This window comes from Tetrao urogallus (assembly GCF_951394365.1).
Source record: "Tetrao urogallus genome assembly, chromosome: 9".
Taxonomy (NCBI): Eukaryota; Metazoa; Chordata; class Aves; order Galliformes; family Phasianidae; genus Tetrao; species Tetrao urogallus.
The window spans coordinates 23,020,423-23,045,487 of NC_136822.1; the positions used below are offsets into that span (position 1 = coordinate 23,020,423).

At 53.9% G+C, this 25,065-nt stretch overlaps 3 protein-coding genes across 3 annotated transcripts; all 3 read left to right on the plus strand.

Annotated features, from left to right (window-relative positions):
- Nucleotides 1-1,217: 1,217 nt before the first annotated feature.
- MINDY4B (MINDY family member 4B) lies at nucleotides 1,218-7,774 on the plus strand (the record flags this gene model as incomplete). Its single annotated transcript, XM_079539655.1, is given in 15 exon segments — nucleotides 1,218-1,357; nucleotides 1,604-1,631; nucleotides 2,396-2,509; nucleotides 3,206-3,325; nucleotides 3,868-3,959; nucleotides 4,330-4,495; nucleotides 4,933-4,998; nucleotides 5,320-5,390; nucleotides 6,199-6,271; nucleotides 6,441-6,545; nucleotides 7,002-7,292; nucleotides 7,295-7,645; nucleotides 7,649-7,672; nucleotides 7,676-7,708; nucleotides 7,712-7,774. Coding segments are annotated over 15 exon segments (1,737 nt in total).
- Nucleotides 7,775-12,445: 4,671 nt separating this feature from the next.
- On the plus strand, nucleotides 12,446-16,344 carry SIAH2 (siah E3 ubiquitin protein ligase 2; the record flags this gene model as incomplete). Its single annotated transcript, XM_079540098.1, has 2 exons — nucleotides 12,446-12,847; nucleotides 15,787-16,344. 2 exons carry the CDS (start codon nucleotides 12,446-12,448, stop codon nucleotides 16,342-16,344), a joined length of 960 nt encoding a protein of 319 aa, XP_079396224.1.
- Nucleotides 16,345-19,284: 2,940 nt separating this feature from the next.
- On the plus strand, nucleotides 19,285-24,953 carry ERICH6 (glutamate rich 6; the record flags this gene model as incomplete). The annotated part of the gene is made up of 11 exons (XM_079539954.1): nucleotides 19,285-19,396; nucleotides 20,213-20,259; nucleotides 20,345-20,461; nucleotides 20,649-20,738; nucleotides 20,821-20,978; nucleotides 21,869-21,954; nucleotides 22,495-22,656; nucleotides 22,792-22,873; nucleotides 23,686-23,838; nucleotides 24,327-24,558; nucleotides 24,690-24,953. The coding sequence occupies 11 exons, from the start codon at nucleotides 19,285-19,287 to the stop codon at nucleotides 24,951-24,953; spliced, it is 1,503 nt and encodes a 500-aa protein (XP_079396080.1).
- Between the last annotated feature and the right edge of the window lie 112 nt (nucleotides 24,954-25,065).

Consider the following 25,065-nt stretch of genomic DNA (forward strand, 5'->3'; position numbering starts at 1 on the left):
TATACTTTCACCATGAATGGCAAAACATTCAGTGCTGGCTGCTCGTTCTGCCTGTGCGACGTTTGGCACCCACAGCCCTGCTCCTCTGAGCCTCTTACAGAGCAGCTTCGGCCTGGGCTGTGCGATGCACGCCTTGTTCCTAAGCGTGTGCAATGGTGTCTGCAAGGTGCCATGACCACCTACAGTTCATTTACAATTCTCTTCCTAATTAATATGTGTGCCTTTATTAATTAATGACGGTATGTCTTTTTGACACGTAATTTCTACCACGTTCCACTGTATTATTTACTAAACCACAATTAATGAGGAGTAATATTCCACCCTCCCTGCTCCTGGTGTTGCATGGATTGTCCTCCTCTGCAGTACTGCTGCCCACTGGTGGGGGGATCAGGCCGCTCTCAGTTCTGTGTCCACCACAGATGCCCCTGTCTGCTCTGAAGGAGCAACATTTGTAAAATAAAGAACTGCACAGACCTGCCTCAGTGCTGATGGGCAACCCACTCCAGTCACATTTGTTGTGCGGTGGAGAAGGGCCCAGCTGCTGGGGAGCCCTTCACAAAGAGCACTTCCATCCCACTCCATCTCATCCCCATCCCGACCCATCCCACCCTACCCACAACCGTGAGACCAGCTGTTACTGCCATCCTTGCCCAGTTCCCAAGGCAAACAGAGCAGCTGATCAGCAAACCAAGCTGGGGCACTGTGTGTCTGAGCACCCAATGCAGGAGCTGCAGCACGCGTGGTGCTCCGCTCGTGCTCCTGGATGAACACCAGCAAACACCAGCGTGCGCTCTGTGCTTCGCTGTGAATCCACGAGCATCAGCTACAGCTTTTCCCTGTGTCGTTTCTAGAATGGTATTTTTCATGCTTAAAAAAAAACAAATAGTGAGGAGAAATATCTGAATATATTTTGAAAGTTTTCCTGAAAATTCAGATCTTTTATTATCACAATAAAAAATAGCACACAGGTGTGTCTGTACATCTAAACAGCGTTAGAAGTACGCACGGACTGGCTGGGGTGGGAGTCAGGCTCCTCCAGGGGTCGGGTTCTGAGCAGGGAGCACAGAGCGTGTCCGACGCTCATTAAAGTTTCATCACGATGTAACAGCAGCAGGCAGACGAGAGGACGAGGGCTGTGCAGTGGGCAACTGGCTCTGCTCCCCTCTGCTGCACACCAGAGGGTGCCAATGGGGGAGCGAGGGCTGAGCACACGGAGCATGCAGTGCACACTGCTCACAGCTGAGCAGACGATGCACGCTGCACACAGTGAGCACACGGTGCCCCAAGCAGCTCTGGATGAGATCTCCAGCAGAATTTCAGATCTAGACAAATGGAGAAAAATTTTCAGTTTCTGTGGGTAAGTTTTTTAGTCCGCTTCATTATTATCGCATTCTAAATTCCAGAGTTCTAAAATGTTGTTAATTTTAATATGACTTTTTGTGATGTGTTGTTATTATTACTAATATTATGTTGTATATTGTTAGTAAAAGCAGCAGCTTTTACTCGCTTTCTCTCCTGCAGTTCTCTTCTGGCTGCCTCCCATTTCCAAATGCATTACAACACCTCTATTTTCTTTTAACGTGCATCTCCTTTCCCTTTGCAGCCGGGAAGGCAGTCAGACCAGCCCCCAGGTGGGTGTTTCTCTCTCGGTTGTGCTGTGCTCTCATCCCCAGGCACTGCAGTCCCTCTGCGGTGCCCACACCGACATGCTCACACTCCTCTGGACACGTGTGTGTGCTTCATGTTTTCTAAAGGGCCGTTTTCCCAGTCTGAACCAAAGCAGCGGGGCAAACGTAAATTACCCTTTCTGACCCTGCTTAACAGTTTTTGTGGCCAATTTAAGAACATGGGGGAAAAAAGCTATGAAATGAAGAACTACTCAATGTGTTTGGACCCTGCCCTGCGCTCAGGCTGACAAACACAGACATTCACATCCTGAAGTCCAAACATTCTTCCACACCATAATCATTCACTTCTGTGGGAGTTGTTTTCAGCAGTGGGAACCAGTTGGAAGTGATGCACAGACATGTATTTACCCGACACAGATGTGCCTGAGCTGCACACCCTCATGGTTCATACGCAGTGCAATGACTCAGGACTGCAACTGATATTTGGAAGTGAACACCTCACACCTCTTAGAACAACCATTTGTAAACGAAACCTGATTGAATTTGCTCTGTTAGAAGCAGGAGGAATATCCGCGGTTGCTGTTGGTTTGTTATCACTCCAAAACACTGCAGAGAATTCAGCTGCTCAGCTTCGTGCCCACAGGTGGCAGCTGCTGATGAAGGGCAGTGAGGGCTGAGCACAGCACAGGAGGGCAGGGAGCGAGCGGGAGCTGGGAGGAGGGAGCCTGGAGCAGTGAACCCCCAGCAGCGGCTCTGTATCCCTGCAGGGACCTGCGGGCTGTGGGCACGGAGCAGTGAGCACCACAGGAGCCCTGGAGCCGCGTGTGACACCTGCAGAGCCCCAGCATGCAGGGCGGCCCATCTCCATGGACATGGCAATGGTGAGCAGCACGGGCAGCATGGAACCTGACCCGAGGCTGGCAGTGTGTGAAGGCTGCGGGCTGCTGCTGTTGCTTACAGAGTTACCATCATTACTTGTGTATGAGGCTCCCAAAGAGGGTGGCTGTAACACATACTCATAATTCCGGTTGCTGCCAGGAATGCCCCTGCCTCCCAGGGCTTTCCTAGGTACCAGCTGTGAGAGGCAGGAGGCTCAGCAGCAGGAGAGCACTTCTAAGCTGCCAAATACCAAAAGGTTCTGAGACTGTCAGTGCTTGGTGCCTGGGCTCCAGAACCTGACCAGTGTTCTGTGGGCGATGGGTCCCAGCACCAACATTATGTCTGTGACCTCTGACACAACCCCACCACTGTGGTATAAATGTAATAAAAAGCTCAGGGTGTGAAACTGGAGGTGAAACCTTGCAGGAGAGGTGGTGCAGATCACAACCAGGGAAGTCCCATCCCGGAGAGAGTCAAACACAGCCCTCGCTTAGGGTCAGAGCCACAGCTCCCCCAGCCCGTGGCCAAGCACAGCCCCACAGCATCCCCATCCCCACAGCTCCCCCAGCCCCAGCCTGTGGCCGAGGACAGCCCGCAGGACACAGTGCAGGCAGCATGCAGGCAGGACCATGCCATGCACTGTGCAGCACAGTGAGGTGCAGGCGCCCATAGGGGCTGTAGCTGCTGTTTACCTGCAGGCACTGCGGACGCTGCTGCTCGGGGACGCATCATGCGCCTTCAGCCAGGACTGGACACGGGCACATTTCAGGTTCTGTGAGCCACACTCTGACCTGGCCTACGCTCTGGAGGCTGAGAAGGTAATGCTGCAACATGACCCACAGCCACACTCCTTCCTGCAGCGCTCAGCTTCGGTGCAGATGCTGGAGCAACTTTGGGTGAAATGGCTGCTCTGCAGCAGCAGCGGCGCAGGTGTGAGCCGGAAACACCGCGGCATTGCACGCTTGCAGCAGCTGGCTGCTGAGCAGCACAGACGTGCACTGCCCAGCTCTCCTCGTGCAGCTCCTGCCTCTCACTGCCCCACCTGGAACCCAAACGGGTGCAGCCAGCATTCCGGGTGTTGCAGCCTCCCCACAGAAACCCAGCCCCACGTGGCACAGCATCAGGGCCACCGTGGGCACATCTCACACAGAGATTTCTTATTTTTAGGCACATCAGATATTTTCAATTTACTTTCCCATGTACCTCAGGAGAAGTCATCGGCCCTCCTGAATTACTGGGGAAAGCAGAACAGCTCCCCATGGTGCAGCCAGCAGCAAAGCCTGGAGCTGCGCTTTGTAGGGCTGCACCATGTGCCAGGTGAGCTCATGGGCACTGCCAGCTGCTTTCTTTGTGTTTCCAGGGAGGAACGAGAGCCATTGTGATGGCTGTGCAGGCAAACATCATTAAATACCTGCTCTTCATGAGGAACACAGAACACACTCACCTGGAGAGGTAAGCAAAACCATATCCTTGCATTGTTTGGACTAACAAAACCAGCACCAGCCTCTAAGTTGTACCAGACGGAACATAACCAGGTTTGCAGCTGCAGATGGAGATCATGCCTGGCTCCCAGGCAAGGTTTTACCTTCTTTATTGATGTAGGAGTGAGGCTTGCTGCCTCAGTGCAATCTCTGGTGCCATGGTTGCAGCCCAGTGTCAGGCCCCACCTGGGGACTCAGCATCCTCAAGGATGTACCCACAACTGGTGGCTGTATGGGGCCGGGCGGGTGATGGGGACATGGGCACAGGGACACAGGGACACAGACCCCTGCTGCCCCTGCCCACACCTGTCTGATGTGCTCTGCTCTGTCCCACATTGCAGACTGCACAAAATCAGCCAGAAGGAGCAAGGAGAGGCCCTGGCCGCAGCACTGGCAGACAGCCTGTGGGCAGCGGGGGACGGCCGGAGAGCCACTGTCTGCATCCTCGCTGCAGCCGCCCACTGCTCCCCTCCTGCAGGCTACAAAGCCGACAGCTTCACTGAGCGGGTGGGTATGGAAATGCTTCCTGCAAATATGGCTCTTAAAAGACATTTGGCCTGAACTGTCTACAGACCAGAAACAGCTCATGAGCCTGCTCCTAACTTACAGCGCATAGCACCACCTAAGAACATTGGAGCCATGTCCAGGTGGAGCTTGGCAGGTGTTCCTGCCTCCTTGTGAAGGTGTGACTTCCTTGTAGAGCTGATTTGTTAAACTCTGGTCTTTCTTCTCCCTTTAGAAGAAGGAATAAGTTGACTTACAGCCTTTCCTTAACCTCTATCCGTTATCTGTTGGCATAAAACTGAACTCTGCTGTTCAGGAAGGGTCAGTGTGGGTTCCTGTGTTTGCCTTTCGTTTGTCCAAAGGAAACACTAAGCTGAAATTTCCACTTTTGGATGCACCGTCTCCTTTGTGGCTCCTCACCTCACACTCCTGCTCTACAGATCCACCTGTTCGAGTTCCCCGAGAAAGCAGCAGCTCAGGAGTTCATCTTTGACCACATTGGCTGTGTATGTATGGAGCATCATCTCCGTCCTGAGTTATTTTTCTGGTTGGCAAACAGGCAGCATTTTGTACTTGGTTTAAACAGGTTTCTTGTACCTTTAGCCCAAATCTGGAAAAACATGCAAAAATAGGTTGGTCAAGAACTGGAAGTTTCTTTTATTTCATCTGATTTTAATCAGCAAATAGCAAAGCCTTCCCAGAGTAACACCCTGTTCACTCGGCTCAGTGTATTTACCCAGCATTGCAGTTAAGCAGAGGAATTGCTTTAATTAAGCATCACACAGTTACTGTAATTTCCTCTCTGATTACTTCTTTCTTTTTTCCAGTTCAGAGATGAAGGAAGTCACGGACTGATCCTGTTTTTATACAGTTTACTTTTCTCTAGGACACTGAAAAGGTATTTTTCTTTCTAAAATTATTTTTGCTATTTTCCTCTGATGAAACTGTCCTTTTCTTCTGTTACTTCAATGCTCTGCCCTGGGCTAGTGAGGAGCAGCTGGCTGTGTGTGGAGGTGAAAGGTGCTGCTGTCATACAGCATTACTGCGTGTGCTTGTGCTGATACCACTGGGAGCAGCAGGGAGGGAGCAGCTCTGTGTGCAGCCCTGTGTGTAGCTCTGTGTGCAGCTCTGTGGGCTGCTCTGTGGGCAGCTCCATGGGCAGCTGCAACTGCACACACAGGAGGAGCATCGCAGAGTGACAGAACACGAGCTGTCCCACAGACAGCCAGAATCATAGCCACGCTGATGAATTTACAAAAATCACAAAAGTATCACTGTGTTAGCAGAGGAAACTGATAGAATCTTTCTCAAACTGATGTAAAAGGATTTGTGCAGAGACACTGCAGATCAGCAGCTGAGCTCTGTGCCCGTGTCACACCCACTGCTCAGCAAAAATTGCACTGCTTCTGCAACCAGCTGCATTTGGGTCAAACCTGGGTGTAATTGAAGACTTTGACAACATTTGTACTGCAGAAGGTCTGAATCCGACCCTAAATTTGAACTTCAATAGAACAAGGCCAGAAATACAAGAGCTCAGGTGGAGCACGAGACCACTGCACTGGGATACTGCTGCCTGCCAGTGGAAAAAAAGAAAACGAAACAACTCTGTGACATTTCTTCCTGCTTTCCTTGCTGCTCACACGCGATGCTCACAGCTCCCTCCACCACTGATGTGGGACAGCAGCGCTCTGTGTTTGGCTGCGCAGGGTCGCGGAGGAGCTGGGCGGCACAACGCCGCGGCTGTTGGAGCGCAGCTCTGGAAACGTCGCGTGCACGCAGGTAGGATCAGCCCGCTTTGCCAACGCACCTCTTACTGCTGCTGCCCTGTGTGATTCAGGACAGCACCGCCGCTTGTTCGTCGGATAAAGAGGGTGGGCTTTGCACGAGGGCCGCGGGAAGGCGGTGGGAAGGCGGTGCGGCTCCGTGCCGACGGCGGCTCCTCCCGCAGGCGGCGCTCCTGCTCGTCCTGGCGGGCCGCGCGCAGCCCGGGCGGCGCAGTGAGGTGGGCTTCCTGCGCTGGAGCGGTGAGGAGGCCGAGCGCCGCCTGGCCCCGGTGAGCCCCTCGACCCGGCCCCGCATCGCGTTGCCGGCCCTCGTGCTTTGCCTTCGTGCTTTGCCTCGCCGGGCGTCCGGAGGCGAGCCTCGGGCTCCCGGCACCGACGCGGCCGTCGCATCCCTTTAGGCGAGGCTTTCCGCCGGCACGCGCCGTGCAGCTTTGCCTCCGGGCGGCGCTGAGCGCTGAGCTCCCTCCTCCATCCGCCCGCCTGCCCTGACCCCGTCCTGGCAGAGGCACCTGGGGCCGGGCACGGAGCCCCCAGGTCCACGGCGCCCTCGGGGCTGCTGGCCCGGGACCCCTGGCCAGGGCTGCTGTGGCTCATCGTCTGCCACGTGTGACCACCGCACAGATACAATAAGGGCAAATGGCCACGAGGCACAGCTGGCACAGCAGAGCCGACGCTCCTGAGAAGCACTGGCAGCGCTGAATGCCCACCGACCGTTCTGCCCCCAGGTTGGCAGCATGCTGAAAACTCCCAAGTTCCCCATCTGGCTGTGCAGCATCAACGGGACTCACAGTGTCCTCTTCAGCACCAACCGGCTGCTCCTGTCCGACTGGAAGATGGAGCACATCTTCCACCTGTATTTCTACAATGGGCAGTGCAGAACGGCCCACCTGACCATAGGTGTGTGGCCCAGCTCACCCCCCCACGGGCGCTGCGCTGTGGGTGTCATGTACAGATGTGGGCAGGACTGCACGTGTGCACAGCTCTGCATCTCCAGCCCCACACGCAGCCCATGCTGCGGGGCACCCGCACACTGATGCATACATACAGCACACGTTTGTATTTTCCCACCCAGGAGCAAAGTGCCCCCAGGCACCCGCACTTCCCCAGAGCCCCACACACCCTCAGACCCGCATTTCACTTCCAGATACCCACTCGCATCACTGGGAAGAGGGCCGCAGCGAGGCTGCGAGCAGCCCAGGGAGGAGGGCTCCATCGCTGGAGATGGCCATCAGGACCAAGTGGCCGGGGGCGGCTGTCAGATGGAATGGCATGCAGCCCTTCTTCTGAGCTGCCCCTCACCCCACCACCACCAGCACCAGCACCAGCACCAGGAGCAGGGCCATCGCTGGCACTGCCACAGCCCTCAACCTGAGCCGGCGGGGAAAAGGAAACAGCATGACAACGCGGTCATTTCCTCCCAGGCAGAGATGTTTGAGAAATAAAAGCGTGTCATGAAAGTGCTGACCACAGTGTGAGGTTAAATAATATTAAGCGCTGACAATACTGTGGGCATCACAATCATTTGGCCTGGTGTGAGCACCCAATTCTGCTGCTTGCAACAGGCGAGGTTTGCTCCCAGCCCTCCATACCCAGCCCTCTCCTGCTGCCCATGGCAGGCACAGCCCTGACCCGCAGCATCCCACAGGCAGCCCGGTGCTGCTTCCACCGCGCAGGCCATGCACACCAACATGTTACAAACTGTTCTCTGCTTCCTTTTTTAGACCTCATCTGAAAAAGCTGTTAGTCGTACCAAAAATGTGTGCTGTAATGACAGCTGTCTTGAGAATAAACCTTCCTGCGAGCAACCCACAGATTCAGACCCCTGGACAAAAAAAAAGGAAAAAAAAGAGGGTGCTCAGAACCAGCCTGTGATGGTGCTGGATGGGGCCATGAGCCGGCGGGGCTCTGCACTGCTCCCTGCTCCCCTTCTGCAGTTTCTGCTCAGGTCAGAGCTCTGCCACCGCCCCAAGTGTGCCACATCCCTGCAGCAGAGCAGAGGGCACTGCAGCCCCTGGTACCCACAGTCCCCAGGGCCACCACTACCAGAGTGCAGCCTGCCCGGCACAGAGCTGCAGGGCCGGGACCCTGGGGCATCATGCAGAGGCATAAGGCAGGGCGAGCTGCAGCCTGGTGCCCACCAGCAGGTCACAGCCCGGTGCCCACCAGCAGGCTGTCCCTGCCAGGGCCGTGCAATGGTGGCTGTAGCAGGACAGGCAGAGCCGGGGCAGGGCAGGCAGGGCCCCGGTGAGTCACATCTGGTGCGCAGGGCTGCCATGCGTGGGGAGGAAGCACACCACAGCCCAGGGCAGCCTAGGGTGGTTTCTAAGGCAGGTCAGCTTATTCATGCTTGAGAAGACCTTGACAAAGTAAGGAAGTCAGTGTTCATGCTAAACAGAGCATACTTATTCTACCTGAGGAATACTGGCATGTGCTTACACAAACAGTGGATTAATACAGCACAGAGCTGTGAAATAGATGCCAATCAGGCTTGGCTAACCAGCACTGAGGGGCGTGCTGCACGGCCAGGCATGCTGTGTGGTAGTGCCAACTAAATGGGTTCCCATGAAGGTACAAAGGTGCCAAAGAACAGCATTCAGAGCTGTGTTCCAGGCCAGTGCAGCAGCTGCCCGCTGGCCCACCAGCAGTGGTCAGAGCACAGCTGGCAGCACTGGGCCCCAATGCCACGTCCTGCACACACAGCTGCAACGAATGCATGCATGGTTTCTAAAGAAAGAATCAGGAACAGAAATGTGCTGCACCAGACTGCGGAAGCAGCTCCACTGCCTCCCTCGGGGCTTCACCCTTCCTCCCCCTGCCCCTCTGTCTGTTATAACCTCCGTGCAGTGCAAGGCTAAATTTAAGATGCAAGTTCCCCTCAGTGAGAAGGAAGCCCTTTCTGCAAGCTAACAGCACACTTACAGATGCTTTAAAAATAAGAAGCAATAACAGCAGTCTGGCTGTTGGTTAAACTTAGATGGAAAAAGCAAACAAACAAAACACAGAAGAAAGAGAAGAGAGCTCAGCAGCTCCTTGCAGGGCCCTGCATTCATAACAGATCTCAGCTGCAGATTTTCCTTTCTAGCCCAGAAAAATCTTTGCAGAAGATGCACAGACCTGGCACAGCCCACACACCGGGGTGCTTTGGACACATGGGGACAGGTGGGGTGGGAGCTGCCTAAGAAACTGCCTGAACCTCAGTGAGGCACGTGGGAAACAAACCCAGACATGTGGGTGAAACTCATAGCACAGCATGGCACCTCATGTGAGTCAGCCTCAGAGACAGCGAGTATCGGAGCCTCGTGGCAAGCTGCAGCACTGCACCTGGGAGGGAGAGGGGCACCAAGAAAAGGGATTCCCTTTCAGAAATGGCTTCTGAGTGCCCTGCGGGGCCTCCGGAGAGCTTTGCCCGTACCTCCTGCACACAGCAAAGTATCCCAGCACCGCCGCCGCTCCCCTCGCAGCCCACCCTTCTCCTCCCATCCCCAGGAGCTCTGGAGAGTGGTGGGAGCACTGCCCAGCTTCAGGGTCCTGCCCACTCTCAGGGCCGTGCCCATACTTTCAGGTGCTGGGTTTGTGGGACTCGGAGATCAGAATACAGCAGACTGTTATCAGATATTTATTGCTGCCCCTCGTAGTCTCAAAATGGCTTTACAAACTGCAAGGATCACTCTCCATAATTCCTCAGAGTACAAAACCAAATGTATCAGACAATAGCTGTATGTTTTTCTCCCTTTTTTAGTGTGCTCTGAGCCTGACTGTATATGGAGGGCAGATTTTTTAAACCACAATTAAAAAGCCAATGCCTGTACACAAAACAAGAACTGCACCACGTGGGCAGTGATACCCCCGCAGCAGCCCCAGCCCCTCCGAGGCTCTTTGCTCCACACCCTGGCTCTGCAGAGCACCCCTCTGCTGGAAGCACAACTGCTGGGCAGGGGGCACGAAACCCAGGCACGTGCCCGACAGCTTTGTGCGTGTTGCTGCTGTACATTTAACTGCAGGCTCTAGAGTGATAAAAAGAGTGGAATAGCCACATTCTAGCACATAAATATATATATATAATAAAGTATTTTAAAATTACTCTGTGGAAAGTGCAGGAAAAGAAGAAACACCCTTTTTTTTTTTTTTTTTTTTTTTTTTTGTATAAACCTCCACCCTGCTCCAGTCTGTTTGTGAAAAGGCCGCTGTTTGCTCTTTCCCGTACCGCAGAACGCACAGCAGATCACAAAACAAGCAGGACGATTCTTCCCTGGGTAAAAATCAAGAAACTTTCAGAAAGTCAGGGACTGGGGGAAGCTTAATGAAGGATGATCAGAACACCACAGTTGAAACTCCAGTGTGTGCGCACGAGATCTTCTGCTTTGAAGCAAAAAGACACACAGAGCTGTGCCGGGGACCCCGCAGCCCCACGTGGGCTCCTCCCAGGCCGGACAGGACCAGCACACATTGCCACATTCAGAAACTGCTGACTTCTGTCTGCCCCACTCCGCTGTTTCGCTCCGTTTGTTTGGGGCGGGGGTCAGAAAAGGCCTCGGCACCCCGGGATGAAGAGAGAACCTTGGGGCCCCTTCATTCTCAAAGCTCCAAAGAAGCACTTCCACACCTATGGCAAAGACTCTCAAGAAAGAACGACGCACAGAAAGCTTCTGAAGTCTGAATGGCTCTGCAGCCCTTGTCAGCCATGTAACTCTAGAGGATGGAGCACGGCTGGAGCCGCCCCAGGTGCAAGCTCACCCCACACCACGGCTCATTTTGGCCTCTCCATGCACACGACTTCAGTGCGTCTGAATGCACTGTGCATTGCTGAGTGGTTTCTCCAAGTACCAAAGGAAAAATAAAAGCAGAACTGCAGACAAGGGATTGTTCTCTGGTACCTCGGGCTGCGTCATGCAAGGCTCATTGGTGTTTCACAAGGAAGAGAAAAGGGGAATTCCGCTAACATTGCACCTTGTTTAACGCGAGCTCGAGCAGTGCCTTAATGGAACTCCTCACAGGGCCCGCAGCCACCAGTGAGTCACAGACGGCGCGCGCCCGAGGAGCGATAACAGCACCATTCTGGGAAGTGCTGCCACACCTCGGAGGAAAGCATTGCTCATTTAAGGACAAGAAGAGTCAAGTCACAAGCAGAACTCTTGGGAAAACGCTGTATGTCATCTGCCCGATTCGCTGACGGGAAATAATCTCCAACCACAGCCCTGCTCATGGCCGCCCCGTCCGCTGAGCTGCTCAGCGGCACCACGCAGCGCTTTGTGCGCCCGGAACCGCATCCAAGCCCCGCAAGGACAGCGTGCAAGCACAGCAGCCGGCACGGCAGCACGCAGCTACAGCCCCGGCGCTGCCTTCTTCAGCCCTGCGGGCAAATGAAAGGGGCGCGGGGACATCCCCATCCTCGGGCTGTCCACACTTCTCCACCGTTACCAAAACAGAATTAAAGCGGTGTTTTATTGTCAACGTTCTTTCACGCGGGGGATGAAAACGGCCCCACTTCTTCTACCCGACCTCCACCCCTAAGCAGCGCCGCAGCGCCTGCCACGGCGTTCTCGTCCGCGCAGCGTTCCCGCACGGACCCATCTCTCATCGCTCCGTCTCGGTTCGGCTCCCCGCACCGCTCTCACGCACGCGTACGGGGAACCGCGCCGCTCCGCCACCGCTCGCGCTCAGCACGGCGGCTCAGCGCTCCGCACGAGGGCCGGGCGCGGGCTGGCCGGGTTCGGGCCCGCGGCCAGGCGGGTAACGGCCCCCGTGGGCTTCCTCGGCCCCGCGGGGCGTCAGCGCCACCGGCGCCCGCTCCTCCCGGCGCGGCCGGACCCGGAGCACCGCATTCGGTTACCGCAACCCCGGGACGGTGCCGCCGCGCCGCATTGCCGTCCGGCAGCGCGGGGTGACGGGCGGGGGGCGCGGCGCGGAGCCCCGGCACGGGCCGCCGCCGACCGCCCCCGGGGCGCGCCCGCTCCGTCCCGGCACCGCCCATCCATGCCGGTCCGCAGCCCCCGCCGCCCCGCACCGCTCCCCGCCCGCGGAGGCGCCCCGCCCGCCGCCCGGAGCATGCTCGCTGCGGCGGGGCCGGGGCGGAGGCTGCGCGCGGCCGCCTCTTGCGTCAGCGGCGCGTTCCGAGCGGGCGCGTTGGGTCCCGAGGGCCGCGGCCCGATGGTGGCGGCCGCGCGGCGCCATGAGCCGCCCGTCCTCCGCCGGGCCCGGCGCTAGCAAACCCTGCGGCAAGCAGCCGCCGCCGCACGCGCCCGCCCCGGCCGCCGCCGCGCCCGCTCCCGCCGCCGCCGCCATCGCCGCGTCCGGCGCCGGTTCCTCCTCGGTGCCCGCCGCCGCCGCCGTCCTCTCGGGGCCGGGCGGGCCGGTGTCCCCGCAGCATCACGAGCTGACCTCGCTGTTCGAGTGCCCCGTGTGCTTCGACTATGTGCTGCCGCCCATCCTGCAGTGCCAGGCCGGGCACCTGGTCTGCAAGCAATGCCGGCAGAAGCTGAGCCTCTGCCCCACCTGCCGGGGCTCGCTGACTCCCAGCATCAGGAACCTGGCCATGGAGAAGGTGGCCTCGGCCGTGCTCTTCCCCTGCAAGGTGAGCGTGTGGGGTGTTGGGACGGGGGGACCCCCTTTCTCCCTGCTCGCGGCCCCGCTCCTGATTAAGACGTATCAAAAACAACTCGTCGTTTTCTCTCATCGTTTAAATAAGTGCAAGTGGTAAATGTGCTCTGCAGTTATGAAGCTGACTTAATGCGGATGTAGGGTGGGAGGACATGGGGCTTCATCTCTGGGGAAAAAAACCTCGCTCTTCCCAGCTTCTGTGGGAGCAGCGATGCCCTGCATCCCGAGGGCTGGGACAGGGTTAGGGATACCTCCCCTAAGGAGGGTCCTTCTTCTGAGATCTTTTAACGTAGTCACCTCTGCCTGGACGTACTGCCTTGTTTGTGAATCTTCATGTGGTGCTGGTCCTTCTGAAGAAAAGGAAATCCAGTGAGAATTCATTTCATCGTACTCTTTATGTTTTGCTCTGAGGGAAAAATGTGAAAGTCTTTTGGCACCCCACAGCCCGTGGTAACATTTTGCTTTTCCAAACCAGTAGGCATAGTGAGGCAGTGTATCCATCCAAAAGTCTCCAGTAGCATCAGGCCGAGCGCTGCCCCCTTCAGACAGGCGGCGGGGTGTAGGGAGAGGCACTCTGAGGCCTTGGACCACTGCTGCTGGGAGGGGAGAGCCGGCTGCCCGCAGCAGGGCAGGGATTCGGACTCTGAGCTCCGTTCCCAGCTCTGCTGCCGATTTCCCTTGCAGCTTCAGATGAGTTGCTTTAATCCTACATACAGCCCGTCTTCATTCACTGACTGAACGCCTTCAAGCTTAGCCAATGTTTTCAGAACGCTTTCAGGCATTCAGATAACCTGTAAAGGGAAGTGCAGGGTAACCTGAGTGAAGTGACATACATAGCAACAACACGGAATGCTAAGTCATTATGTGGTGATGGCTTCAGGGCAGCCTGCTTCCTCTTAGGACGGTGAATGTGGTGCAAAATAGTACTGTGAAAAAAAAGTACTTTAAAAAGTGGAACGCTAAGAGTGGGAGAAAGGCAATAAAAAAGCACGAGGCAGGCACATCAGCTCAGGTGTTAGTAATGAGCCAGCACTGCCTGTACCACGCACAGCCCTGCTCCCCTGCCTCAGGAAGGACACACTAGGAGTGGAAAAGGCAGGGCTGTCAATGAGATGGGCAGTATCGTATAACCTGCACGCAGGGAAAGACCAACAGACTCTTCGGTTCCAATGAGGGTATGGTAAATGTCAGTGACGTGCCACACAGCATGAAGGCAGCAAGTTTTCTCTGTTCTCAGAAGATCTGTAAGAGCCCCTTGCAAACCCAAAGCACTCAGTGAATCTGTTCACAATCTCCTGCTGTTGGTGGGGCTCACCAAACAAAACTAGCTGCCGTGTGTTCAGGAACAAACAAAAAGAGGGAGGTCACAGCAAAGGAAAAAACACAGCTATTTCCTCAGCACTCTTCCTTGTGTTCACCACTGGCCACTTTCTGATGTGGGCTGACACTCTGTGCAGACGTTTGGTTTTGCCCATCCAGTAGCTTACACATTCTTACTGCTTTTCTAGCAGGGTTAGACTGAGAGCTGTTCTTCAGCACAGTGCAAAGTGATTGAAGTGCCAGCAGGGGTATGAAAGTGGGGCAAAAACAGCACAACAGTGAGAGTGGAAGTGTTGAATCCAGCAGCAGGGAGCATGCTGTGCATGGTGGGTTTCTGCCTGCAGCAGGAGGAGCCCTTGTTGCACCACAGCACACCTCTGCACTCCAGCTCACGCGTGGATAAATCCTGTAGCAGAGGATTAAGCAGCAGAGCACACGTTATGGCTTATAAGGCAAGCTCCTGTAGAAGCACAAGGTCTCATTTCTGTCCCAGCGGTTGTAGCGCTGTGTTGCTGTGTGGGTGATTTGCCTGCAGTAAAGAGGACTGTGGCATTGTGCATCTCAGACATTTTACAGTTCGAGCTGAAACTTCCTGTGCTTGCATTTAGCCCCAAAATATGCCTTTAAACCTTGGTGAATTCGGACTTTGTTTAGCTGAACTTTTTTTTAAAAAAAAGTCTGTCCATTGCATTTTGTTTCTTCCCCAAATATTGTTTTGTTACTTCAGACATTCTCTTTAGGGCAGCAAGCACGTAGACCTCACCTTGAGTCTTGGAGCAGAACGCCTGACCCAAAGGGGTGTCCTGCCTCCTGTAGGCAGCCACACTCGGGCTGTGACGGTGAGATTGCATTAGCAGGGTTGCAGAAATCTCTACAGCTGTCTGCAGACGGGGGGAGCTGTGCTCTTGGCAAGAGCAAAAAAGTGTTTCTCCTTGAAGGTAGTGAGGAAGCAATGTGTTCAGCGCAGACAGCAACTCAGTGTAGAAAAGGAAAAGCATCCCTGTTTGTTTAAAGCAGATTAACCTGCGGAGGTGCCCGATGACATTAAGAGCAGTCACGTGGTGCTCACTTGTGATTAGCTCTGTGCTCAGTGAAGAATCACCATCTCTCTTTCTGCTCTTCACAACCGCAGTGCTAAAACTTGGGGTCGTGGGTTTGAGTTTAATGGAAGCACGTCTGCTCTTTGATGACAATTACGCACATTTATTAAAAGCGTGCTGCTGGAGTAGCTGTTTGCTGAAACTGGCATCCCGTGTTCTTTTTAAAGAAAAGAAAAATCCATACCAGGACCACTTCAGCTGATGTGGGCTGATCAGGTCTAACTACAACCGCAGATGATCTACAACCCATCCTTGTGGTCCATTTCATCTAAGTGCTGGCATTTAAAAAGCAAGCAAAAACCAACAGGTTCAAAGTACAGGAAGAACCTGTTTTTAAGAGGAAACAAAACGAAGCACAGTTCTGAATCCAGCACTAAATAGAGGTGTCTCACATAAGATTTGCAGCAAAATGAGAGTTCTGGTCGGTCGCAGGTGGGAGCAGCGAGCACTGAGCTGGGTGCTTCCTGACGGATTGTGTTTGCTCTTTTCCCAGTATGCCACGACGGGCTGCTCGCTGACGCTCCACCACACAGAAAAGCCAGAACACGAAGACATCTGTGAGTATCGGCCCTACTCCTGCCCGTGCCCTGGTGCCTCCTGCAAGTGGCAGGGATCCCTGGAGGCCGTCATGTCCCACCTCATGCACGCCCACAAAAGCATCACCACCCTTCAGGGAGAAGACATCGTTTTTCTCGCCACGGACATTAACCTGCCGGGTGCTGTTGACTGGGTGATGATGCAGTCGTGCTTTGGTCACCACTTCATGCTGGTGCTGGAGAAACAAGAGAAGTACGAAGGTCACCAGCAGTTTTTTGCTATCGTGCTGCTCATCGGCACCCGTAAGCAAGCAGAGAACTTTGCGTACAGACTGGAGCTGAACGGCAACCGGCGCAGACTGACCTGGGAGGCCACCCCGCGCTCCATCCACGACGGGGTGAACGCTGCCATAGTCAACAGTGACTGCCTCGTTTTTGATACCGCTATAGCACACCTTTTTGCTGACAATGGGAACCTTGGAATTAATGTGACCATTTCCACGTGTTGTCCGTGATACATTTGTGTAGTAGTGAAACGTTGGCTGTCTGGGCACAGTGCTTTATGTTACTGAGAATTTTCTTTCTGTTCTGGGTTTTTTAGATGCTGTTCTGCTATGTCTTTGTGTAAGTTAAGGTTCCTAACTAGCCAACGTTTGTAAGTTTGGAGAGAAGAGGAACAAGTGTGTCCTGTAAGTAATATAAGCAAGGAGAGGTTTTTTAAATTCTTGGGTGCCTTAGGAAGATTTTCCCCACACATAGACACCTTTTTAAATATAATTAATTTTAAAAAAAAGAGTGCTTCCATTGGACACGTGGCTTGAGGGGCGTGAAGGACTGTATTCCTGTTTAGAGTGCACCTAGAAACCCTTTCAAGCAGGAAAACAGACTTGCTCTCACCAGTGAACTTCAGGACTCATTTTATAAGGTGGGAAAAGAAGAAAATCCAAGCAGTTTATCACAAGAGAAGAGAGGTACTTCAGCGTTGCTATTCCACTTCCTGCTGCCTTATTTAAAAGGATGGGCGCTGGATCATTTGCTGCCTTTATAAAAGAAGAGGGGGAAGGGAAGACTGGAGGACTGGGGTGAAGCCCAGCAGGTCTCAGAGCACGGGAATTGCTGGCTCTGGTCTGTGTCGGGACGTAAGGGAGTCCTGCGCGCGGCATGGCCGCTCTCAGCCAGGTCCTGGCGATGGCAGAGGGCACACAGCGTAATATTCCCAGATAGCTAGAGCCAGTAATGCAGAAATATATTCAGGCTGTCCACGTGCAGCTTCCCTTGGAGACATGCTTGGTCATTGTAAAAGATTAGAATAATACAGCAAGAGCTTTATGGCCAGTGTCATGTCATTTGCTATTTAACTTTTGTTGCCATATTTACTTTTATTTTGTAATAAATATTTTGCAAAAACAACACCATGCTGCATGCTGTCCTGCTGCGCCAGGCCCCGCTGCCAGCCCTGCTGCTGTGGAGCACATGGGGCTGCTGCTGGGAAACCCACACTGAAACCAGTGTGCCACGGGAGCTGGAGCTGCCTGCACGTCACCTCTGCTAGCAGGAGCCTTCTCTCAGAATCACTCACAAAACCCACGAGCTCTGCATGTCTTGGCCGAGCAGTGAGGTGACACACAGCCCAGTAACCTGGAGGCAGTAAGCCTCACAGTAGTGGAAAACTACATGTAAAAGGGCAGATGGAGTTTGGTGTGAATAATACCCAGGGAGGAACGCTGCTTCCAGCCAGGTGTGTTCAGGGAAGAGATCTCTGGAGTCACAGCACAAAGCCCCATGTGAATGCCAGGCAGTGCTGGGCAGCTGTCCACAGAAAAGCACAGGAGAAACACAAGAAAAGCATCAGGGATGGGAGGCTTGCTCTGTCCTTGAGAGTTTGGAAATGGTTGTGGAAAAAACCTCCCAAGGAATTACTCTAATCTTTTTGTATCCAGTTCCTATGAGATGCTATGTTGGATCTCATTTGCGCTGTGCTGGCAGAACTCCAGCATCGGCCGGGTGAACTCATTTATTCCTGCTTAAGCAGGATCAAAGTCAGGCCCTGGCTCTGATGGGAGCTAACACCTGTGCCTTTAGCAGGATGCGTTTAGCACAAATTCCCAAGAGTTTAATTCATTTTCCCATATCTCAGCAGCATTTATAGTGGAAAACAATTTTGCTTACCAAAAATCTGTGTTGGGTCTTAACAGCTTTTTGTGTAAAACAACACTCTAAAGCAAGTCATTATTGTAGCAGGATTCATGGCATGGAATTAATTACCCAACGCTGTTTGTAACCCACAATCAGATAATTCAACATTATTTCACTGTGGTTTCCTCTACCGTTCAGTTCCTCTGATGGAACAGAAATTCATATTGTATTTTACAAAAAACAAAACCAACAAAAAAAAAAAACAAAAAACCAAAAAAACAACAAAAACAAAACAAAACAAAACAAAAAAACACCAAACCCTGCAACATGGAGCACCTTTTCTGATAAAACTGAATTTAGAAGGTGTACCTCAGGTGGTGCAGCCAGGAAGTGACGTGTTGCCCCATCAGTTCAGCAGATGTGCTGGCAGCATTGGTTCTGACACCCAGCCCAGGTGCTCCAGCTCCCCTGCCGGCACCATCCAAGGCCACGGGAGGCAGGCAGGTGCTGGCATGGGGCAGCCGCACAGCTGTGGGGTCATGGAACCTTCTCACCATACGCAAAAACATCACTGGGGCTGCCTCCAATTTGTTTACAAGACTCCTAACGGCAAACAAAGCCTTCTGACTTTGGAACTGACTGAAACACACCCAGGTAAAAATCTACCCGTGTTGACCAGCAACACCAGTGCTGGCCGGGCGTGCCAGCAGGGAGACCGCTCTGCGTCACCAGCCATCCCCACGTCACGGCAGGCCCGGCACGCAGCACGGCAGCACCGGCAGGCCATCCCGGCAGGGCCCCGGGCGGTACCGGCAGCAGGAGCGGTGCCCGGGAAAGGTTTTTCCATTGACGCGACGCACCGCTGGCAGTCCTTCCCAGAGCATCGTCCGCTCTGAGCACCAACGCAGAAGCCGCGGGTGCCTCCGCTCCGCTCCGCGCGGCAGAGCAGCGCCGCCCCGTGCGTCTCCGCGGCCTCCCCGCACCACGCGCCGCGCCACCGCCCCGCGTCGCCACGGAGACAGCACGCGGCGCCGCAACGGCCGAGACCGAGCGGGACCGAGCGGCAGCTGCTCGGACGGCCGCCGGGCGGAGGAGGCGGGGAGCGGAGCGGGACCGGGCGCCGTTCTCCCGAAGAGCTCCCGCGCGTCCACCCGCTCGGCAGCGAGCCGGGGCCGAGCAGCGCCTCCGTGTGCGCGCCGCCTGCCTTTCTGCTCGCACACGTCGGGAAAAGTTTGGCGTAACGCGATGTTGTTCTAAAGCGGTTGCTTGGAAGCCGTTGCGCGGGACTAACACGCGGCTTTCTGCCTCAGACAGCGGACATGGAAGTGCCCGACGGCGTCGGCGCCAGTGCCGCGCAAAAGCCACCGGGAAGGTCACCGCCGCAGCAGCCAGAAGCGAGCCGGCTCCAGGACCGCGCCTGCAGAGAACCACGTAAGAACAGCCGGCGGGCCGTGCCGGACGCTCCGCCCGCAGCTCCGTCCCGCACACCGGCAGCCCCGCTACGGCTGCGGGACAGCGCGCGGGGCGGGGGAACGCCCTGCCAGCCCGCGGCACAGCGCGACGGAGCTTTGGGGGAGGCGCTTCGCAATACGGCAGCCCTTCTCCTTCTCCTGCCCAGCTGAGGTGCGCGGCCTGGGATCAGAGCCGGCCCCACTCGCTGGCCAGGGCAGCAGAACACAGCAGTGCCAGGTTCTGTCTGGTCCCTGATCCTCTGGGCGTTCCCTTCAGGCAGGCAGTTTCACCAGGCTCACAGACCAGCAGCCGAGCCCATCAGCCCTCTGACTGCCCACACAGCTCCACAGCGCTGCATTCCGCTCCCTGCCCGGTGCGTTCCCCGCAGCCCCGACAGCTCAGGCAGGCAGGAACATCACCCCATCCCATCCAAATACACATCCTGATTTTTTCCTCTCTTCTGAAAAGGATTTAGAAGGGCAGTGGCAGATGCCTGACCACAAGACATTCCCTGCTGCCTCACAGGCTGAAGCCCCTCCTTGCACACACGCAGCACGGGCTGCACCTAGAGATGCAGAAACCAGTGTCCTGCCCGCTCCTTCCCCTCAGCACCACAGGGCCAGGGAACGTTCCCCCAGGTGTAGTGATGCCAGACAGGCACTGCGTCCCTGGCCCCAAGCAGCAGGCCGCCCCTGAGCTGCTGGGGCCCAGCACGGTCCCCCCAGAAGGCCATGGAAGGCTTCAAGGAACACGGCTGTGCCGCGCAGCTGCTCTCAGCACTGCTCTTGCCTGCAGCTCCACCAGGAGAGCCCAGCAGACTGGACATCATGTGTGCCACGGAGGTAAAGACTATTCAGTCCCTGCAGCAATGCATTTATGGTTTTTCCTTGAACAAAGCTGTGACTCCACACTCTTTCCCTCTCCCAGTTCCTAGAGGATTTTGTGGAGCTGCTGGCACAGCCGCTGCGCACGCTGCCTGCCGTCGGCCCGCCAGCCGTGCTGGCCTACAGACCTGAGGTGCTGTGGGGCCACCTGCGGGCCGAGGTGGGTCCCTGCTGGGTGCTCTTTGGTTAATTCCTGGGAACCAATATCGTGCCAAGATATCACAGACACACGGCTAAGCACTATTACACATTTCACAACACCGTGTTTTGAGCAGCGCTACTTCCCCAAGATAAAACAAGGATCTGTGTGCTGATACATTCTTTCTGTCATCCTGCCTCCACTTTAGGCAGAGGAGGACTGTGCTCCCAAGTGTGAGTACTGCGGAAGCCTGCTGAGGCCGTTCCCTTCCTTCGAAGACATTTGCCCTCCACCACAGGTTATGGAGCAGTGAGCAGGAGGAAGATGAGGGGCCAGCCCTGGGGAGCCCTGCTGCAGTGACACTGCTCTCTGCCTTCCAGAAGTTCTGCTGCAAACGCAATCAAGACCTCTACGAGTTCATCGTAAATGAGAGGAAGAAACATGAAAGTGCTTGGAACGGCCCTATTTCTATAGACTCTCACAAGCCCCATGGCAGTGAAGCTGAAAGACACCTGGCAAAGGAGAGAGCGTACCAGAGGTACCATGCTGGCTGCAGGCTTAGCTGGGGATAGTTTGGATAGGGAACAGGCTACTCTGGAGGGAAAAGAAGTGCTAAGAAAATGAGACTACAGCAAGAATGAAGAAACTTTAAAAGCTAGGCAATACGTGCTCATATTCCAACTGGTCCCCCTCAGCTTTTCTCTTACCAACCTAGACACAGGTAGGGCCCAAAATGTAATTGCAGCTGTGGCAGGGACAATATTTAGGTCTTGTTTTTGCCCCAGGTGCCAAAGCAATACATGAATTTGTATTTCTCTGTTTTGCTGCTCAAACCGTGGCACATTTGAATTCAAATCCACAGAAGTCAAACACACTCAGCCAAGACTCGGGCTGAGCTCTCTAGCAGGAGGCACAAAGTTCATACAGGCATTCTACCCTAAGGCACAACGACACAGCACACCTGGAAATAAACTGTTAGCTTCCCTGTAGGCAGTCCGATGGCGTGAGTACCTCATATTACATGCAGAGCATCAACCAAAGCCACTGTTGGACATTGTCATGTTTATAAGGCAGAAGAGCAGCGAAAATATCCCTGGCTGGTACCTCTCATTCAGCTAGTGGGCAGCACTGCTTTCACATAAAATCTCCATGTACAGTCCATCACATTGTTTAGCTCTGCTATCAGTGTAGGTGATTCTGTTGCAATCACAGGGTGTTTTCACTGAAATCTCTGTGTGGGAGCAATTTGTTTCTCCTGAGATAGTATTGTACTGGTGATATGCCATTGCTTCTAACAGTTATTTGCAATTATAGGAGTAGAGATGAAAACAGGTTCAGAAACTTGGATTTCTATTGCAAGTCTACCCAGTACCCACCCACTTCTGAAGAGGGATATGAAATACCGCTCATGAACACTTCTCTTTCCAGGCAGCAGGAAAGACAACTGGCCAGACAGTTAGCCTTCCTGGCAGCTGAGCCGAGAACTGCAGCTGAGCCGAGAACTGCAGCTGAATGTGAGTTTGCGTTTCTTTTAAGTTTTTGTCTGCTTGTTACAACAGTGAATTTTATGCAATTGCTTGCCTCTAACACTCTCTAATTGAATAGGAGGAAGTATGCAGCAATGTCTCAGTTCATTGTCCAGTGTCCAATCCCATTAAATTAGATGCTACTATATTAAATAATCTCACGTGAAAAAAACAAAAGCAGTTCCAGTGACTTTCATTACTGACACTTAAACATTTCAGCTGAGACGCATAGAAATTGAACTTACAGAGTAATAAGTTGCTAAAGCCAAGGCTTGAGAGGTAGAAGCTGCCAGAATAGCGGTGATCTATGTTTTAACTAACAAAATGAACATTCTGCAAATTCCCATCTCAGGCGGTGAGTGACTGAGCAGTTTTTCAGATCTAGTGAATAAAACCAAAATAATTTTGATTAAGAACAGACAAACTGGATTTCAATCATAGGTATTCGTTCAGAAAGGATGTCAAGGCAATAAGGCTGCAGAGCTGCCAGCCCTACTCAAACACACAAAGCCTCCTTTTGCTCCCCAGGTCCAGCACACCTTGGCACCATTTCCTACCTGCTTTCTCAGGAGCCACCATCTCTGACGGGCTGGACGCTGATGCCTGAAGAGAGAGCAGCAGAGCTCGAGGAGGAGCCCATCTCCTACAGCATCACCTGCTGCGACTTCACTGTTATGGGTGCAAGGGCAAGTGGCTGCTGCCAGAGGAGACAGCTGCACCTGGCTCATGTCATGCTGCAGGGCCCTCTACTGCTGCTGTTGAAGGGGAGGCTGGGTGCAGGGCTGCAGCTACCCATTTCATCATTTTTTTTCCAATCTTAGGTAGTGAAGAATGAATTGTTGGAGAAATACTACAGTCACGGAGGGAAGTTTCTTACCATGCTCCCAGATGGAACAGCACAGTTATTGTATCCTTTATGGGGCTCATTTGCCCACAACAGACCAGGCTGTAACAACAACAGCTTTCAGTATGTTCTATAATGCTGCATAATGGGGTTTACCACTTCTACAATCCAAAAAAAGCATCAGGGAAAAAGCTTACAGAGAATCACATTCCTTCAGATCAGCCTGCAACTTCGAGGCAGGAAGGGCATCTGTGTGCTCAGTGCTCAGTGAAGGAACACACCAGCCTGGCTGGGGACAGCTCTGCTCTGCCCTCCAGCTGCCTACATCCCAGGGCTGCTGCCATTTGTGGTGGTGAATGACAAAGTGCCTCAAATGCATGCACTCCCAGCAGTGAGCCATGTTGGAGATGCAAGGTGTGAGGTGCAAAAGAACCACTGTTTGGATATGTTCATGTTAGTTAGGGGCCAAAGCCATTTTTTCCCTCTGGTTGTTCCTTTTTTTTTTTTTTTCCTTTGTGAGAATGGGACCTGCCCCTGTTTTCTCTATCCTTGTTCATATTAAGCTCAATTCTTCCCTTTGCCAGGCTTCTGCTTTCAATCCTAAGATTCTATAAATGTGTCTTTAAGGCTTATAAGAAATTCTGCTTTGATTGTTGCTTAAAAAAACCAACAAAGTGCATTTTTTGTCTGTGCACAGAGAACATTTATGTAGGAAAGGACTTTGGTCCTTCCCCAGTAGGACTGCGGCACACCACCGTTCTGCCTGCAGCACCGTAACCCAGGCAGTGCGTCAGTCTGGGCACTGAGATACATGGTATGCAATAAGCAATGAACCAGGCACACAGAGGAGTTATGCACACCTTATCTGATGGTAGCTATCCATCTGGAAACCTGGCAGTCATCGTTGTACGAGAGAAAAAGCGGTTTGTTTGCATAGTGCAGGAAGACAAGGAAAGTAACACTGAGATACAGGCAGTATTTGCATCCAACGGCAGGAGCACCTGCTACCACCCGCACGGCACCGTGTGGTACGTTGGTGTCAGACAGCAGCTTTGTTCCCACTGCATGTTTTCAAAGATCATAAAGGCTGTTTTTATCAGCACTCCAAAATTAAAAGGCAAACACACGATAGGGGAGATGTGATCTACAGGGAGAGGACACGTGTTTTATAGACTCACCAATGCCACTGGGAAAAAGCAGACACACAGCAGTGCTGAGCTGATGCAGCATGGCCTTGTTGCTGGAAATTCTGTGAAGGCAGGACACCTTGGCTGGGAGGTGCTCAGGACCCAACGAAGATTAATATTTCCTCTTTCCCTGTTTCCTCTTCTCACACTCCAAGGGCTGTGCCCTGCTGTGTGCTGGGGTGTCAGGCCCAAATGTGTGCCACAGCTTGGTGAACACTATGTGAGGTCCTGTATGTGCTGAGCCCTGAGCGAGGTCCTGTCCCCTGGGCTGCGGAGGACAGCAGTCACAGGGTGCACCCCTCGCTGCGGAGTGTTGGTCTTTCTCTTAGGATAACGATGAATGCTAAAGGAGGGCAGTGCCTGGACCGGGCAGGCAACAGGGTGAGGAGGTGGACGTGGCCAAGCAGCACAGCATCATCAGGACCTTGTGCCCCACTGAGCCCCATCTTCCTCTCCCTGAACCTGCACGTGGGGGTCAGGATCATGGGCCAGGATAAGATCACGGTTTCCTTCCTTGCCATGGGACAACAAGCAAAATTCAACGTGGGAACAAAAGTGCAGGTATTTCTTACATGCACAGCCAGCTGCAAGCAGGGCAGCCAGGGAATATTCCTTACCCGTGGGGGTGCCCCTGCGTTGCCCCAGCCTTGGTCCTGCTTCCAAAGCAGCTCTGATGCCCTCTTCTCTCCCAGGGCAGCCAGGCTGGCGAGCTGCATGCCCTCCCCAAGCTGAATGAGGATGAGCTCCTGCTGCTAGCCTTGCGGGTGAGGATCCTGCGGCTCATCGATAAGCTGCGCAGCTGCCTGAACTTCCCTTCCAATGAGCAATGGGACAAAATGAAGCCACCAGTGTACCTTGTCACACAGACTTTAAAGATCTTGTACCTTTGCACGACTTCTGACATAAGTGAAGAGCTGTGCAGCTCAGTCAGGGCAATAGTAAATGCTCCAGTCTGAGCAGCATGTGTGGTGTGAAGCAAAGTGAGTTGAGCCAGCCAAGACAGAGAATTCTGATGCCACAGTGTTGGCAGGCACTGATCCCGGTGCCCCACAGCCCTGCCTGCTGTGG